This window comes from Anas acuta, chromosome 2, assembly GCF_963932015.1.
Source record: "Anas acuta chromosome 2, bAnaAcu1.1, whole genome shotgun sequence".
Classification (NCBI taxonomy): domain Eukaryota; kingdom Metazoa; phylum Chordata; class Aves; order Anseriformes; family Anatidae; genus Anas; species Anas acuta.
Window position 1 is genome coordinate 132,908,594 of NC_088980.1, and position 19,397 is coordinate 132,927,990.

Consider the following 19,397-nt stretch of genomic DNA (forward strand, 5'->3'; position numbering starts at 1 on the left):
GACTACGAGGTTTCACTGGATTTTTCTACTTACATTCTGTCCTAGTAGATCCAACTGACAGACTAGAACAGCATGAGAGATATTTCTGTCTCTTCAGCCTATTTGTGATGCAGTGTTGTGTTCAGTAGGACAAAATCACCTGATGCTTATTCCTTTAGACAGGTCTTACATCCATTCCATTCTCATCCTTAGCCATCCATTTCTTACATGAGCTATCATACTTAGGTCTTTCCAGATAGGTTATCTTATTGGAGAATCATTCAGGATTACAGTGATGGATTGTCATCTCTTTCTGCTGGGGCTGGTTATAGTTGAGGGCTGGTTACTTAAGAACTTCACCTGTTTGACCTCAGTCATTGCTCTCAAAGCTCTCCCCTGTATGGGTATCGTGAGCACATCCCATGCAAAGAGGTGTTTTGTCCACATTTGTGCAAATGGTGGGCAACTCATACTTTGTTTTCTACTTGAATTTCAGTTTGTTATTTTTCATTTGTATTCCCAAAGATCTTTTTATTATTGCATCTCCCTCCAATTTAGCACCAGCTGCATATCTCATTAAAGTATTTTCTATTTCTTGCACCTCATTAAATGAATGTTATGTAAGACTGGGCTGAACAGCAGTAATGTACTTTGTCACACAGCATTAGCTATCTCACTTAGCTAATGCAATTTGCCCTGAGTATTTATTTCTCGGAGCTCCAGTCCCAACAAACATAGAGCATTTCTGGCAAATTTTGTTATGTGGTATTGAATATCTTCTTGCCTATTCAGACCTAAATTGCATGAACTATCACACATTTTATATGACTTACACCTCTTTTGAAAGGACTTCTCCACCTCAGAGTACAGAACAATTTCTCCGCATTGCCAGTTCTTAATGCTTCTGCTGCAGCTGCCAGTAAGAATTCCCACTATACAATGATTTTTTAAAAAATCTGGGCTTCATCCATGAGTATCTGGATTCCAGCCATGGAGTTAATACCAACTAGTTTGTAGTAACAACTCTCAATTATTACTCATGGAGTACATAATGAAAAGAGTGACTTAGAGGTAGAAGATCCTAAATTCCTTTGCCATCTCCTGCAGCCTTTCAGTCCCCAAGACGCACTTTTATATATATTTACTTTCTGCAGTGCTGATAATTCTAACTTTTCCCTAGATCCTCTTAAAGTTACTGAATTTTTGGAGTAAAAGATTTGTGTGTTGGGTAATGAACTTTCAACCCCATATTAAATGATGTAATGCAGTTAAAAACTACTCTTGAAAGAGATTGAAGTGGATATTCCTCATTACAAATGTGTGTGACTTAAAGGATCACATTATGGAAAAATAAATATAGCTTCATAGCCATAATTACTTTAGCTGACGTTCAGCTGAGCAGCAATAAAACATAGATCATCTTAATATGTATTGTTGTTAATCTTACCACTGATTTATAACATGCAAGCTAAGATTACCTCACTGGGTTAGACAGAATAAAGTCAGTGAAAAACAGCTAAGCTTGATAATTAAGCCAGACAAAGTGGCAAGTAGTTTTTTGTTGTATTATTATTATTACTTTTTCCCTGCTTAGTATATATTACCGTAATATATGTAAGTACTAAAAGACAATGTGAAATTCCTTATTTTTAGCTATGATTGGTCCTGCTGAGAATATATTCAAATAAAGCAGATATTTCAGGTATTTCATAAAAGTAAATACACAGTGTTTTATTTAATTAGCAGAACAGTATTGGAATGTGCTATGATTTTAGGTTAAGAATACCTCCAGCCTTAAAATTCTTCTGGTAACTTGTGGAAGCAAAGCAATAAATGAGAACTTCACTTTTTTTTTTTTTTTTTTTTTTTTTTTTTTTTTGTTCTTTTTGTTGTTGTTGTTGGTATTTCTTTAATAAGTTTCTTATCCTGTTTGGGATAGGGCACTTTTATTTAGGTGGTTTTCTTGCTTTCTTTTCTGATCTGAGGCAAGCATAGAGCTGATAGGAACTGGGGATCTTTGTAATAAAAGAAAAATCAGATTATGTAGTCCTCTATCTTTTTCCATATGATGGTAATAATTATTTTTTAGATCAAATGCACAAGATTTTTATACTTATTGGGATATTTTCAAGTACTTTAGAGCAAAATGAGATAGTTACATTTCATCAGTCAACAATATCTTTATTTTCAATTTGGTCTTTGGGACTATATCTGCAGCATCTTTGTGCAAGATGGCCTTCTCAGTTCACTAACTATTTTTTAAGAAATCCATGGTGGAAATCATGGAACAATTCCATTTAAAAGAAATAAGACTGGTAAACCAAACTTAAAACTTGGAAGAAAATAAAATCCATCTGTATTTTATTGTTGTTGTTGTTGCTGCTTGACATTCTGAAACAACTTGGAGCAATGTCTTAGTCCAAGATTTCCAACAGGACCCAGCTGGCTTTTCAGTCACGGACACTCTGTCATTGAAGAGCACTAGCACTTCTGTTCTGTAAGCCAGAAAACATAGGAGAAGATAAATCACTTCAAAACAAAGGCCTGATCTGATAGCCTATTTCAGTTCCACTTACTTTTCGCTCATGACCAAGTTGTAAAGTATGTTCTCTTACACAAACCTAATTTTTATGAGATGTTGTGAATTGTGGTTGCTCTTTCTATGCTATCAGTTGAACACAGGTGCATCTTTGTGCTAGTTACACAGGCCACCGATTTGCTATGGTAGATAAGGTCACAGAGGTTAAATGATTTGTCTGTAATATGATGAATAGTACAATAGAAAAGAGAATTGGGTTACATGTGGATGTGGGTTGAGAAACTGAGATGGAATTGTAAATCTGTAGAAAGCATTTGGAAATGCAGTACTGAAAAACAGGAAATCCTGAATGAGTACTATTCAGCATGAGCATATGTTTCTTTGGAAGTAAATAGATTTTTAAGGAAGTGGCAGAAGTATTTGGACTTAAAGCTCTGTTGGAGGATCCTAGGTATGTGGGTTTACAGTAGTTTTCATAGAAGGACTTAATATTTGGTTGTTTTTATATAGCTTCCTAATCACAGACTTTATAGTACATTTTGTTTAATGATTTATTTACCTATAAAGCATTTTTAAGACATCACGTATGAATGCATTGGGTCCCAATATGGGTGATAAAAAGAGATTTGAAGAAGTTCAGCACCTTGGAAAACCAAATCTCTTAAGAGCCACTTGAAGGTGGACCTGCTCATATCCAGCATGAGTGTTGGATTTCACAGCAGCTTCAACAGCCTCCCAGATGGATGTTGCTTCTGCTGCCACTGTCAGGAGCTAGTGCAATCTCTCCTTGTGCTACTCTAACCACTGCTTTCACTGCTGGACACCAGCTCTTTGCAGCATCCTGTCCCTTTCCACATAGTGTAGCTGTTGGCTTTGGTCATCTTGATCCAAAATAGCGTGCCTGTGGCTCTAATGAGTAGCCCTTATTTTTTGTGTGTGTGTGTGCTTTTCTCATTTTAGTGTTTCTGTAATAAAGTGAAGGCTGTTTGTCCAGCCCACCAGAGGACACGTAAGCGTGTTTTACTCTGAGGATTTTTAGGGGATGCGGAAACTTCTGGACTGTAGTTCTGAAGCACTGGGCATGCAAAAGAAGACAGGACTGATGTAGCCTAATCCATGCTGCCTTTTGGCTCTTTTTGTATGTGAACCTTCCTCCTAAGTTTGCTCAGTTACTTGAAACAATCCAAAAGATCAAGGGAGTGAGATAAATATGAATCAATATGGGCACCAAGGGTCCAAGGCATAATTTCATTTTCAGGCCCTCAGCTGTTTATCTGTGTAGATGTTTCCCATGAAGTCCAAGCTAACTAGGCCTGTAGTGCTGCTGTGAAAATTCATTCCTGCTTCTTAATTTGAAAATAAGCTAAGTTCCTTCTATGGTCTCAGACAGCTGTATATGCCAGAAATAATGTTTTCAAATATGAAGAGGGTTTGTTTGTTTGTTTGTTTTTAAATATATTTCCTGCTTTAACTGTAAAAATCTGAGTTATAGAGTTGCCATCAGCAGCTGCATAGTAAACACACTTTAAGAAACTGTAAATACAGATCACCATGACCTAACACTGACCATCCAGACCCTCTGGACATGAAATACAATCACTGGTGCCATGACTTAGTATCTTGTTAATTTAAATATTTTAAAGGCACAAATTTCTTAATATCTTGTAGTACTATCTCCTGTTGTAATGTCTTGATTTTCTGAAGTAATTGAAAATTGAAAAGGAATATTTCAGACTTTGTCAAAATTTTTCATAGTATGACCTTATTTATCTTAATTGTATCCTAATCCTCCAGTCTTTTATATAAGCAGTATTGCTGTCTGCTCCTAGCTTAATGTTGTGTACGTGACACAGAAGATAGAAGGTTCCTGTCCTAAGGATCTCAAAAAGAAAACATCTGTCTTAAAGGCACAATTTTAGTTTAAATTGTGCCCTTGGAAGCCTTTGTGCCTTTGTGCCAAACCTTTTTAAAAAGCTATTTACAGGTTGCTTGACAGAATAAGAAAGTGAAAAGTGATTTCAAAATACTGATGTTATGACTTTTCTTTAAAAAGTATGTAAAATATTGATGTGTTTTACATTCAAAAAAAAGTTTTTTTTATTATTACTATCAGAAGAAAATGAAAATAGTCCAAAATATACACCTGCTGTCTATAGGGACTTTACTATGCTCCTGCCCATCATGGTCTTTGCTGCTGCTGCACGGCAGAGTAAGGAAAGAATGTGCTCAGTAGATCAATCAGATTGCTCTCTTTGGTATTGTTTACAATAATTGTTAATTAGTTTCCTAGCATAGTACCTCATTTGTGGTCAAAATAAGATGCACACCAGATGGAGAGAAAATTAATTCCAAAGTAGTAATCTATCCATATACATAATTATTCCTTGTAACTGTGTAATGGTGGTGGTTTTGGCTGTTTAAGCTCTAGCAATGGATAGATCAAACAGATGACATTGCTTAAACATTATTCAGGGTTTTATTGGGTAAGCTGTAAACAATTGATATATGATTGCTTTTTGATTGGCTTCTTCTTGCAATCCATGCCTTTTAATGTGATATTGGGATTTATGTTTTTTGTTTACAGACTTTGGGTTCAAATTTTAAATTTGCATAAAGTGTTGCCTGCTAATGTATTTTGTCATTTCCGTTATAAATCCTACCTTCCATAAGTTGTCTTTTAAAATTTGTTATACAGGTGCCTTGATATGGAAGAAAATGAAGAAATGATGAAAAATATGGAATAAGAATCAGGTTTGAAATGTTTGGAGTTTTTTAACTTTTTTTTTTTTTTTTTTTTTTTTTTTTTTTTTTTTTTTTTTTTCTGTGTGTGTGTTTTGTTGGTGGTGTTTGATTGTTTGTTTTGTTTGTTTTCCTGGAACAACTTTACACTTAGAGTCTCTTATGCCTCATGAAGAACACTGAAAAAGCATGAATGAATTATATTTACAAAAAAGATTTATACTCTTTGTTCTTACTCCTATGGACTTTTTCATGTGGAAGCAAGATTACTCTTTCTTTAATGTTAAGAATCTGATTATTCAAGTTATTTCTCCCTCCTCTGAAATTACAGTTGTTTTTTATTTCCCACTCTTTGGAAATCATGGTGATGTTACACAGACAGAGCTGATTCAGGAAACATAATCCTAAACTTAAGTACATAATTAGTCAGTAATTTCAGAGGGATTCTCAACGCGCCTGAATTTAGGGATGTGCTTTTTAAGCTTCTTCAGCTGGTCCAAAGTTGCTTTGAAATTACTTTGCTAATTACTACTCCTATTATAGATACTGTAAGGCTTAAGAACGAGTAAATAAAAGTTCTATAAACATGCAGATTCTTCTGTAATTGAAGTACTTCTATAAGCTTTCTGTTTAGAAGAAAGGATCATTGGAATGCAAACATTTCTGGAGACTTTTAGCTCATAGCATGATCTTTTCACTTTGAAGGATGCAAATTGCTGAGAGGAGATGAACTTTTGTACTGTTGTGCAAGCTGTGAGAGGTACAGGTTGGGTTATCTCAGCAAAGCTCCAAATATTCTGACACCTTTCTGGATTTGAACATTTGAGCAAGGGAGTGGTTTAAAAACACTCTATTTGCTGTTTACTCTGAGGCAAAACTGTAAACATAACATATTAAATTTATTCTTATCATGATGGAGATATTGCTCAGAAGGCTGTGAGGGGTGCCCTAATGTATGAGAATGACAAAACCAGAGTAAGCGGTGTGAGCTTAGTGGTGTTTTCCCTTTAAGGTCTTTGGAGATTGTTGTCTTATATGCAGTCATATTGTGCTTCCAAATACAAGAAAATCAGAGTCAGAATACTTTCATATGTGACAAGTCTAAGATGTAACATTATACATGATTTAAAGATCAATTATTTCAATAGTTTAAAGAGAAAATATGCAGTTTCTCATTTGGGTAGGGCATAAATCAAAATCCATTTGTGACAAGAAGAACATCAGTGATGTTTACATAAGTCCTATCTGTGTGGGCATTTGCACAGACTTTTTCTTTATGCAGGAATACATGCACACATGCAGGCTTACCATTTAAAAACCTCAGGAAAAATATATGTGGAAAAATTAGTATAATTTGGATACAAAAAGTATTTAATGTCTGATACAGGTTTTGTTGTTAGATGTAGATCTAATTGATGTTGTTTATCTCATTTTTCCTTTTCAAAAACACCTTCACTCCAGCATCAGGTTTCTCAGTGCTTCCTGTTTGACCTTATACTGACATTGGTTTAAGTGGCTGGCTCTTTAAATAACACACTTTAAAAATCAACACACATAAAAGTAAGGCAATATAATGGCAGATATTAATTATATGTGCAAATAAAGTAAGTCATTACTGGCAGACAGGACCCTCATTTATCAGATAGTGAGATCTAAGATGGTTGGAAAGGAGCTAAAAGAAGAGCTGAAAAACAAAGTCATGGTGTGGCTCTAATAGCTGCCCAAATCTTTGGTCTTTCAATGTCAGTTCCCTTTACTTCAATTAAGTTCTGTACAGTCTGTGTCAATGAAGGTCATCAGGACTTGCCACTGCTTTGCCTTTTCATCAACTTCTCTGTAAAATTTCCTCTTTCTCTTTGAAGATGCTTTCTGGACATCAGTAAAGTAATGGAAGAGCATATATTTTGGCTCATGAAGACTGAAATTTCAGTTGAAGATGACAAACTGCACATAGGTGAAATGAGCCTCCTTTCTCACTCAAAATGTTTGAGTAAGCACACCAAATTTCTTTGAAGTATGGAAACTCACTCTCTGAATCTGAGTTTCTCTCTCATAACAGATATCAAGTTTTCTACAGAAATTGTCCCAAAATATGTTTTAAAACAAGAGTGGTTTTTCAGGTTGAAGCAACAAATGTGTGCTATATGTGCCTTGTTTGAGGCACTGTTCTGCCTAGCTTCTAACATACAAAATTGTGAATTTCTGAAGGACAAGGAAAGACTCATTTGAGGGCAGTAATTTGAAACTGGGAAAGTACACAACTGACCTATGAGAGGAAAAAAAAATTAAATAATCAGGAAAAATCCTGTCCCATCAGCAAATTTGAGCACATGGGACAGGTTTTAACCAGGTGGAAGGGAAATGTCTGTACAGAATGTGAGAATCAAAAAGTGGAAATCTTGCATGAAAGGAAAATTAATTGCAAGCCAGTGGAATAGAAAGAAAAACATGAGCTAAAAAATATAAAAACTTCAGAAGTAACAACATAACTATGAGGGGAAAAGACCAAAGAAAGTGGTTTGTGCTGTTTAAGAGAATAAGGAACTAAACAAAAGCAACTGCTAAGCACCTGAATCAGCAAACTATCCAGCCATATGCTCAAGTACATTTTTTTATTTAACAAAACACTCTACAGTCAATTGAGTAATCACTGGGGTCTGCAGAAACCTTTCCATAGCTGCTCTGAGAATTAGTTTAATCCCTTGGACAATCTTATTTATTTATTTATTTATTAAATTCAGTGAGACATAGGTTTGTAGGATTACAGAAAATGAAGATGAAAAGATGATTATTATTTTTAAGAGTTTAATCTGAAATTTTTAATTCATATAAACTGAAAAACACACTCTTCCTGATTACTTTTAAAACTGTATTTGCAAAATCTGCATATAATCAATTGATATTTTTCTGTTTTGGCAATACATCTTGAAATACATGTTATGAGGAGATACTGAGGACACTCAGGCTGTTTAGTCTGGAGAAGAGAAGACTGAGAGGTGGCCTCTTTGCTCTCTGCAACTTCCTGAGGAGGTGAATTGGAGAGGGGGATGCTGGTTTCTGCTTCTGGTAACTGATAGTAGAACACAAGGGGACAACACAGAGCTGTGCCAGGGCAGGTGTCCTGGTTTCGTTAGGACAGAGTTAATTTTCTTCCTAGTAGCTGGTGGAATGCTGTGTTTTGGCTTAGGATGAGAAGAGTGCTGATAACACCCTGATGTTTTAATTGTTGCAGAGCAGTGCTTACACCAAGCCAAGGACGTCTCAGCTTCTTGCTCTGTCCTGCCAACGGGCAGGCTGGGGGTGCAGCAGGAGCTGGGAGGGGACAGACCCAGGAGAGCTGACCCAAACTAGCCAAAGGGGTATTCCATACCATCTGACGTCATGCTAAACAATAGATAGGGGTGGCTAGTTGGGGGAGGGGGGCCGGACTGCTTGGGGTTAGGCTGGGCATCGGTCAGTGGGTGGTGAGAAATTGCATTGTGCATCACTTGTTTGTACACATTATTAGTAGTAGTACTATTATCATCATTATCGTTATTATTATTATTGTTGATATTATTATTTTCCTGTCTTAATAAACAGTCTTTATCTCAACTCACAGGCTTCACTTTCCCATTTCTCTCCCCCATCCCAGAGAGGGAGGGGGGAGGGTGAGTGAACGGCTGTGTGGTGTTTAGCTGCCGGCCAGGTTAAACCACGACAGCAGTTTCAGACTGAACATTAGGAAAAATTTCTTTGCTGTGAGAGTGATCAAACACTGGAACAGGAACAGGCTTCCTAGTGAGATGGTTGCCCCACCTACCAGTGTTCAAGAGGCATTTGGATAATGCCCTTATTAATTTCTTTTAACTTTTTATTAGTCCCAAAGAGGTCAGACAGTTAGACTATCTATGATCTCTGAAGATCCTTTCCAACTGAATCATCCCATCCCATTCCATCCCACTCTTTAAACATACTTAGAAGAGAACAGGGTCTGGAAATGGTCTCAGCTGTCTGTGTTCCCTCACTATGACAAAGGACAGATGACAACATCATAAGAGTTGGGGGTGTCAGGGGCACTAATTGGTTGGAAAACCAACTGAAGTTCTGCAACCCTTTATAAGTATCTGTGGTGGGTTTCTCTTGCCCCAAGAAGCACATTTCAAACATCTTAAATTCATGATTTAATTAAAATATGTGCAATTCAGTCAGGTGACTATGAATTTACCTTTAGTTTTTGTGGACTGAAGGTCTTATCTCCCTGCTCCCACAACCAGGTTTCAATGTTATACACCACAGCAATGCCAGGATGTAGTCGTAGTGATTTAAACCGTAGTTTACTGTTTTCATTATAGAATGATTCAGTCATTTCTAGGAAAGAAAGATATCTAGTTTTAAATTGTCTAATGTGAGCAACAGTGGATATTTAAGAAAGCAGCATTTTCTACATAAATGCAGTCATAATAGAACAGAAGTATATACTAATAAACATGTGGAGCAGCGGTGCAAAGATAGAATACATTGCTCAAGATGATCTAGAACAGATTTTTCTGCTGCAAATATAGGCCAGTAACAACTGGAGCAAAAATGTCCAAATGATAGAGTCTAGGCCATGGAAGTCTTGTCATACGTAGACTATTTAATTACTAAATTATAATTATTACCCTTTATAGGCTTTCCTTTTTGAGTGGCTATATTTTCTGTCACAAGCTGTAAAATATATTACCATTGTAATTCATAGTATGGCAGCTTACAGATCTGGTTTAACATGGTGCTTGATAATTAAACTGTTTCTTCAGTTAAGTGATTAAGTATCCTTTTCACTTTGTTGAAATCAAACCAACGAATAAAATCTATGAACACTCTAAAGCTGCAGGTTTTTGTAACTAACACTTGCACTGAATCATACATCTCTGTAAAACATGTAGCAGCACAGTATGCAGTAAGAGTGGGAAGAAATTAGGTATTTAGAGGCTTTCACACAGAGAAAAATGAGTGAGATATTACCACGGGATGCAAAATAAGGGATTTCATCTGTTGAATTATCTGGAGACAAGCTATTGCTGATTATTCATGTAGCAGTATCTTATCTCTGTAACAGTGTCAGAACAGAAACTTATGTGAGAAAGAAGGCTACAGAAAGTGGGATAATATTTGATTTAGTAGTCTATCCCCCTGCCATAGATGATGTAACACTAGAGAGAGTGTGAGGAACTTTCTACATTGCTCACACTGTTGAATGTAGTGTATGTTTGGGGTAAGAAATGGCAACTCATGAGATGCGACAGGAAAGTGATTCCTTCTGCACCATTTTTGAAGAAAAAAGCAGCAATATCACATTTCAACATTCTTTATCTTTTCCTTGACATTCATTTGATTAATCTGTTATATGGCTCTGAAAAATATCCTTTTTCATCATCCTGATGGTGTTTAAGGTTTTCCTGTTTTTAGAATGCTCACAGACTCACAGTAGCTGTGGCACTGTGGGTAGTGCTTTTCAGTCACACATTGCTACAATTCCAGGAACTGAAGTTCTATTTTCCTTCAATAAACATTGTGTGTCTGAAACTTGAAATCAATTTATGTTGTCTATTGATATAAAAAAACAATTACCATTTTGAATAGCTTCTTGTATGATCATTTTTCTAATAAGACAATTTTTATTTTTTTTTTTTATTTCACTTGAAAGTGGAGTAACTGAAGCAAGGGGTTCTCCTTTCTGAAGAAGAAATACCAGAAGGTGACAGAGAAAATAGAACCAGGCTGTTGTCAGAGTTGTATAACAGAAGGATAAGTGGCAATGGTCGCAAGTGGCAGCAAGGGAAATTCTGTTTGAAAACAGACACACAGGGAAAAACAGAATGCAGTGAGTAGTTAAGCACAGGAATTGTTTGTCCCCCAGCCTTGGAGGTTTTCAAAATGCTCCTGAACAAGGTCCTGAGCAACTTGAGCTGACTTTGCGGTTATTCCTTCTTTGAGGAACTGTTTGGATTAGATGGCCTTCTGAGGTCCTTCCTGACCTAAATTGTTCTATGATTCTAAGGATATTTGGAGATTAAATTCCTCAGGAATGCTTTTTTTCACAATAGTTGTTCTCAAATGCTTTTCTGGTAAGACAAACTGTAGTTAGTGAGCACCTAAATGAGAACATTTAATCAGGTAAAAAGTAACTTGATGTATAAGAGTTCTTTGTGGGCTTGGGAACAGCATGCTGTATTTTTTGAACATAGCTACATTTTAGATGGGGATTTTGTCTTCCCTGCACTATCAGTGTCTGTGTCCCACAGCTGAGGGAGGGCCAGGTCCTGGAGCTGTAGTTCACATGTTAGGTCTCAGACACAAAGATGGATATTTCTTCAAGAGATTTAAATGCTCAGCACCCAGCACCCACTAATCTTCAATGGAATAAGATTTGGAGTGACAAGAGGAGATCGTTCTCTGGAGGACAGGGCTAGAATTGGAACTGGTGTAAATGTTCCTCTCCTCACAGCTTGCAGAGCACGAGTCAGCCTATAAGGTCTTCAGTGAAAGGAGCAGACAGTAGTAACACAACAGGAGTGCAACTTAAGAACATGGGTGCAGTATTATATTTTCTTTCTGCTCGTGTTTGCATTTTTCATTTATTAATTAGCTGAGGGCAGACTGTGCCTGAGCACTGGGAGCACTTACAGTTCAGTACCTGCTAATCTAGCAGTCCGCCTTCAGTTTCAGACCAGCAAATACATTTGAAGTGTACTGAATACTGTACTGAATGTACTTTTATTGCTGCTACAGAGCTTTGATTTTTACCAGACAGTGTAATTAAGCTGTATACTTAATGTTATCCAGTTTGAAAACTGTCATGTAGTGTGGCAATCAGGTCTGGATAGTACTCTCAGACCCTGCGAACATCGAAGAAAAATCCCGAGTCAAGCCACTGGGTGACAGTGTTGCTTCACACAGCTGTGTATAGCACAGCCTAACTGGAGAGTTCTGAAAACCCCATTTGCAGACAAGATGCTGAAGCTGAACCCCAGCTTTTTGGGTCAGGATCTGACTACGGTGCTGCCTGGATGTTCACCTTTACCTTGGCATATTTCTGGTCTCTCCTCGGCACAGGAGTGCCAAGTGTTAGTGTCAAGCCACAGCAGCCCCTAAATATGCTTTATGATGAAGAGAGGGATTATTTTTTTTGGCTTAATCTGTTTTGTGAAGGGCTAGGATCTTACCTTTTTTGCTCCATATACGCATTTAAGTATTTGATGTTTGAAATGAGCATTCTTAAACTTAGGTATAACTGAAAATAGATAAAGTCCATCTAGATTTGGAAGATATACTGGGAAGTTTTGGACTTTGTGAAGTATATTTTGTTTCAATGCTAAAATTTTAGGGCATGAAGTTCCTTAAATTTCAGTAGTAAATAATTAGCATACTTAAAGGGATACAGCTTCTGTGGCCCAGTTTAATTTTAATTTTTATAACAAATTCTCAAAATTCAGGAATACATTTTGGAAAAGCATGGACTTTTGTCACTGTTTTTGTTTTGTTCAATTTTTCAGCACCCTCTTATCATGCCAGTAGCTTGTATAATATAATAGTAGTAGTTCAAGTTGTTTAAACTCCTACATACCACCTTTTATTTTAAATATGACTTCCCTTCTAAATCTAGCTATGTTTTGTCAGACATACTTGGAATTTTTCATATGATTTCTCTTGGAATTTTAACCAGCTTTCCTAAAGAAATAAAGATTGTGTGGCTAAGGTATTTGTCCATCTTTTATACTTGTCTTTCATATGATATCCTCTGAATCCTTCAAACATTTTTATTGGAATTTGGCAGAAAGATAGTAGTACCAAAACTAAGGTCATAGAAATTCATAGAAGTCAGGATAGAGGACAAGAATGAATGGAAATTTGTTTCAGCACTGAAAAAAAAAAAAAAAGTGAGGAGACCTCAATAGTTGTATGTTTTTTGATCACACCACGTACCTTCCCTTGTGCAGTGAGGGTAGGTGAGAGACCATGGGGCAGTGATTTGGATGAACAGAATGCTCTTAGGGAACACATGGTGTAAATCAGCAGGAACACAGGTTCGGTTAGCCCGAAGTCCAACTGCCTTAATGTTGGCTGCTTGCATATATTTAGTAATTGATCTGTCTTCTTGAGATACCTTGCAAGAAGCAACTCACATTATAGTCATCCTGACATAAATGATAGTCTAAAGTAGAAATAACTTTATTTAACTTCTATGAGGATATGTAAACATATTTATAGATCTTGAAGAAAGTTGGTTTATGTGATACAATTTTTGTGCAAAAGTCCAATGATTTCCTGCAAAACTGCTTCCATATGAAGTGGGGATTAGGACTTCTGTCTTAAAATTTACCAGATTTTTTCTTTTTCAGGCTTAGGTGGAAGTAAGGTGTAAACATTTTATTTTTTTTTCACCCTTTGAGGCCAGAAAATCAAACCTCATAACTCCATGTATCCACCATGTATGTAAATATCCAATGTATGCAAATATTAGAGGAACTGATGAAAACACAGCCTGTCCCCACATAAATTAATGCATTTATCAATGAACCTATTTTAAAACAAGTGTGAAAAGCCCTCCAGATTTGATGTATAGTACAAAAATTCTTTCTTTTTGCATAGTTTTATATACTGAATTTTGACTTATGTAGTTCTCTTTTTAGCATTGCACATATGTCCACTATTAGAATCATAGTACTGTGTATCTTCCAGAAAAACAAGTACTTAGTCACTTGAAAATAGGTATTTCTTATGTAAGACCATCAAAAAAGCTAATTGTAAACAAACTTTACAAATATGTGTGTGTACACACTGACTTAAATGCATAAAACCAAAGGTTTCTCATAGTTATCATTGAGTATTTCAGAAAACTGAGTTTTATGCACCTGTTTCAAGAAAGGAGAGGGTTTCAGAACCTTGGCAGCTCATAGATATTGTAATACAGTTTGTAGTATGACAAGTCTCTGTAGTTTGTTCTAACATCGTGTGTCTGGTATGGTATGTCTTTCAATTAAGATATTTATTTGTTTTACAAAGAAACAAAAGAATTTGCTAATGTTTCTTTGAGGTTGCACTACTGTGTAGTGAAAGGTTTACGTCTGCTTTCCCTTTAAAAAAAAAGAAATAATTTCTTTGTCTGGGGTGTTGTAAATGTTATATTGCTTTGTGTCATTGCTGTGAGCACTTTATTAATTTCCAAGTTACAATGAGGAACAATGTTTTTCATGACTGCTGACGATGTTGATCAAGTCCAGATCTAATGATAATTCAATGTCTTTTTCTCATCAAAGCAATTGTTGGAGTAAAATAAAATTTCCACACAAATACCACATCAGCATGGACATCCTAAAGACTCTGCATGTGCAGTTCTGTCTGTGTAAAACTAGCAGTGCGTATTTTCAAGTCTTAACTGTAAGATGCTTGCAATCATTCATGCACACACCCATAGAGAAAAACCATCCATTGTTACTGGTTATGGACAGAAGTCTGTTGATACAGCTAATCCTAGGAGTTCAGATACTAATCTCGGCTTGATGAAACTTTCCAAATTTACTGACACTGCAAATACTAGGTGGGAAAATCTCAATTACAGACTTTCTCAAACAGCTTCAGCATTTTGATGTGAGAAGCCTGAAGAATGGCAAATATATTCTTGTGTGTTTAGTGCTGAGTCTTTGGTACCATCATACTTTTTCTGACAGTTTCAGAATACTCATTCATAGCTTCTAGTGAACCATGTATCTTATTACATTAGGATTAGTCTGTTTTACATCAGTACCTATATTTTTGTACATACATATCTAAGTGTAGAAATGTATTTAGATGTATTTTTTGTTCAGTAAATGCTGTTACAGTTAGAGGTACTGAATGTTTATTTAAAAATAAGCAGCTCATGACAGGTAACTCACTTTCACTAGAAGGATTCCTGTTCACTGCTGATCATTTGAAAATAGGCAAAAGTCTGTGTTGTGAAACACTTGGCAGTTATAAAAGCCTCATTTATGAACTCCGTGAACTGCACTTTTAAGCTATAACAAGGCCAAAAAAAAAAAAAAAGTCAATATCTTGAGGTTTGTTACAATGAACAGAAGTAAAACAAAACTGTCTTGGGTGTTTTTTCTGCTCTTTAAAAGATGTACATGTTTAATGGATAGGCAGGGCAAAGAGTAAGTGCACTGGTGTCCTACTTGGGAACTGTAGTAGAAGACATTTTTTGTGCCATTATTTATTTTTTTTCATTTTTCTCTTTCCACTTTTGAGTGGACATCACCTGAACGACATAGTAGAATGGTCAGTGGTGCATTTGCCCTTTTGTTTCTTCCCCCCTCCCCTTTTTTTTTTTGAATAAAGTGTTGTTTTTTTTTTGTGTGTGTGTGTTTTGTTTTTTTTTAATTAATTAATTTATTTATTTATTTATTTATTAGTTTAGTTTAATTTCTTTTCCAAATTCATCAACTAAATTTTTAAGGTTGTACACCCAGAAGCCACAATGTTTTGTCAGTAACATTGTGATCATTAGATGTGATTAGATGTGGCAATGTGATTTAGAAGAAAATTTCATATCACAAAAAATTAGCTAATCAAATGAAACTTTTATGTGTTAGGAAAAAAAAAAGACATTAAATGTGGTATGAACTGATATGACATGGGAGATGTGATAAAATTCAGAACAAGAAAAATCAAAGTTGAACACAGGAACAAAAATGTAATATACATTGTAAAAAAACATTTATAACTATGAAAACCATCAAAGCCATAATATTTAGTAGATGACCAAGGTCATATTTAGCACTGATTAACTCTGAAATGTTAGAAACCTAATCAGATATTTGCAAAACTGGAGCATTGTTTCAGAACCACCAAAGCCAAGAGTTAAAAAATTGAGTCAAGTTTCAGACTATCAGGAAGTTGAGTTAGTGGATTAAAAATGAAATTTAATTATTTTTATTTGCCATTTAAAATTAATTCTAACCTTTTCAGGGGCTATGAAATAGCTTTTATTTGAGATGAGAATTGAGATCTCCTTTAAAATGGATAGCTCAGCGCTGCTGGTGATTTGAACAGAATATCAAAACCACAGTACCGTGCTGAATGGACGGTGCTTTAGCTTTGTTCATCTTAAGCTAAACATAAAACATAAAATAATGTATAGGAGCAAACCTGAAATATTTAAATATATATTTTTTATTTTTGTTGCCTGTTGCAGAACAACGATAGGGAGGGAACTTTTGCGAAGATGATGGATCTTGCATTTTAATCTAATTATTTTTTCTGCCATCCAGAGGCATAAAACCCTTACTGCCACCGTGTCCTTGCCCCATATGGGACAAAGCATATAAACTTGACATTTACACCTCCCCCGTACGCTTATCGCTTTGGATCTGCACGCTGCCTACCACGAACGAGGGGTGCGAGGGGTGCTACCGCAGGACCAGCACCCCGAGGGCAGAGCGGCCACCGTGGACGCGGGGGAGCCTCAGGGGACCCCCGGGGTGAAGCCGGAGGGGAGCCGGTGCCGGTGGGGGTCCCGCCGTGCTAAAGCTGGAGCGAGGCCAAAGGCACAGGGGATATAAGGCTGCCCAGGATATAAAGCGGGAGGCGACGGGCAGGGATCCCAAACTAAGGGGAGGCGAGCCTTAGTAGTCGGGATCTCTGCGTTTCACGTTTAGATGATTAAAAGTGCTTAATAAGTACTTTCATCCCGCGTGGTTGGAGAACGGCTGAAGAAACAACTTTACGTGCCCTTGTTCTTTTATTTTATTTTTTTTTTTCCTGTAGCCTTGGAACTGCAAAACCTCAGAAGCCACCTGGAGAGCGCCCCGGCGCGGGGTGGCGCCGAGCCGTGCGTCCCGCTGGAGGGGAGCCTCGGTCGGGGCTGGCAATGCCGAGGGGAAAAAGGACCCGGAGTACTGGCTGGAGGAAGGTCCGGGCTCTTCGCCTGGAGGACATCAGGCACTGGTGGATGAGGCGGCTGCCCGTTTTGGAGTGGGTGCCCGCCTACGACTGGAAGGAGAATTTGGTTCCCGACGCGGTTTCTGGGATGATGCTAGCCATTCAACAGGTGACACAAGGTACAGTTAGCACAGCTGAGAGTCATATTTGGAACTGGGGTCCTGCTAAACTTCGTTGGTCTTCTTTTATCCCCATATTATCCTAAAACTTTCTTTAAGAGAAACACATGGTTACCTTTTCAATGTTGATTTAATCTAAATCAAAATATGAGTTTACAGTGTTAACTCGTATGTGTATGTAATCAAAGTAAAAATGTGGATGGAAATACCTCGTGTTATTTTAACTGATTGCTCTGAACTGAAAGTTTACTATCCCATCCCTCTGATAGGTTTTCAGACTTAATATTGGAGGTAGGAGACCAGTAACTCTGTTCACACAGCATATGGTTGTATCTGATGTTTTAATCAGTTAAATGACCACATTTCCCTATTTTACATGAAAAACAAAATATATCTACATGATAATCGCACTGTAATGTGTCTATTTTATAATTGAATTTAAAGGAACTCCATTCTGGAGTAAGCATTGACATTCCACTATTACCTGTGTAAACCCAGTGTGCAGCAGTAAAAGTTAACAACGTTTTGTAGTTAAGAGGTGCTTCTCCCAGAAACATTACCCATGGAGAGGGTCTGTGTGCATACGCAGCTTGCATATTTCAGTTCCTATGTCGATTTAAAACTGTATTATAGTACCTAACACACCTCTTGTCAAGCAGCGATATGAAGTAGGGGTGGAGCTAGACTCCATTTAGCAGCTTAAAAATAAAGAAAAAACAATTAAAAAAAGAAAAAAGAAAAAAAAACTCTCAGAAAGAAAACCCCGTGGAATGACCTGCAGAAACCAAAAGTCCCAATAATGCAAGTTTGCTAAGTGTTTGCTACTGGGAAATAAAAGCTTTCATCCATTTTTGATATGTCTTTGATAGCGTCACCTTCTTTAGGCAATATTTTATATGTGTCTGAGGCAAATCCCAGCTGCTTGTCTGCTTCAGATGGATTTCAGCTCCTTGACTTATATAAACTATATATGCTATTTCTTAACAATTTCCCATATTAACTATGCTTAACTATCATCCACATTGTTAAATTATAAGCACTACTTTAATTGAATTACACTGGAGCTGGAAACAACCGGTTTGTATAAGTATTTGTGCTTTTAAGGTAATTAGGAACATCTGCATTGGCATGATTGAACTTTAAGAACCTTAATACTGTAATACTGTAAAGTTTCTAATTTCACTGGTATGTACATATACAACAATTGTAATTAAAATGCTGTTAATAACAGCATGGTGAAATTCATAAAAATATTAACAGCAGTTCTACTTTGCTTATGGCTTCAGACAGAAATTTCTTGTTTGAGTCTTGTACCAAGAAGTTAATTAATATGAGAGATTAATTTAAGATGATCCAGTAAAGATAGAAAATGGAAAAATCAAACACTGGTATGAAAAAATTAGAAATGACTGATAATTGTCATGCAGAGCACAGTGTCACTGGGTGTCACAGCAACATATTTAAGTAAATTCACGTATACAGAAATATACTACAGTTACGGAAAAATCTGAAGTTATGGAAATCTTTCAGTTATGGAAAAATCTGAATCTGAAAGCATACACAACAGCTTTCTGAGTGATAAGAGCTGCATGCTTCAGGGCAGAGAGCAGTCCAGTAGTCTGAGAATAAAGAAAAACCTTCCCTCAGAGCTGTTTTTCACAATTTCCTACTGTGGGATATCTTACTCATCTGGTATTGGCCATATTCAGAATATTCAAGATGGCAGGTGCTCTGATCTGATGTAAAGTGTCTGCGTTTCAACTTCTAACCAAAAAATTAGAAGAGAGAACTGTCTTTTCTTTGTAAAGGAAGGGAAAGAAGGAAGTCACTGCCCTTAGTGGGTCATGGCATCCTACTGAATGCAGCAAAGGTTACTTTTAAAATTGTTCCCTGTAGATTTTTTTAGAAATTGCTTCTGGATAATTCTTATGCAAGAGCAGTTTTTGGAGTCTACCTTGTGTAAGGGAGAAATATAGAAGACTAAATTAATGATAGTATTAGTGATCAATGCATGCAGATAACGTTTGCTCCCCCAAAGTTTTGTTTTTTTTTTACAGGGTTATTGAATACTTTAGAAT

At 36.6% G+C, this 19,397-nt stretch overlaps 1 protein-coding gene across 1 annotated transcript in view; it reads left to right on the forward strand.

Moving 5' to 3' along the window:
* Positions 1–259: 259 nt before the first annotated feature.
* SLC26A7 (solute carrier family 26 member 7) overlaps positions 260–19,397 on the forward strand; it is an 84,303-nt gene continuing 65,165 nt past the window's right edge. Inside the window, exons 1-3 of the mRNA XM_068672245.1 lie at positions 260–437; positions 5,214–5,269; positions 17,027–17,319. Of these exons, the coding sequence (XP_068528346.1) occupies positions 17,130–17,319 (190 nt within the window). The 5' untranslated portion in view covers positions 260–437; positions 5,214–5,269; positions 17,027–17,129. The remainder of the gene's footprint in view (positions 438–5,213; positions 5,270–17,026; positions 17,320–19,397) is intronic.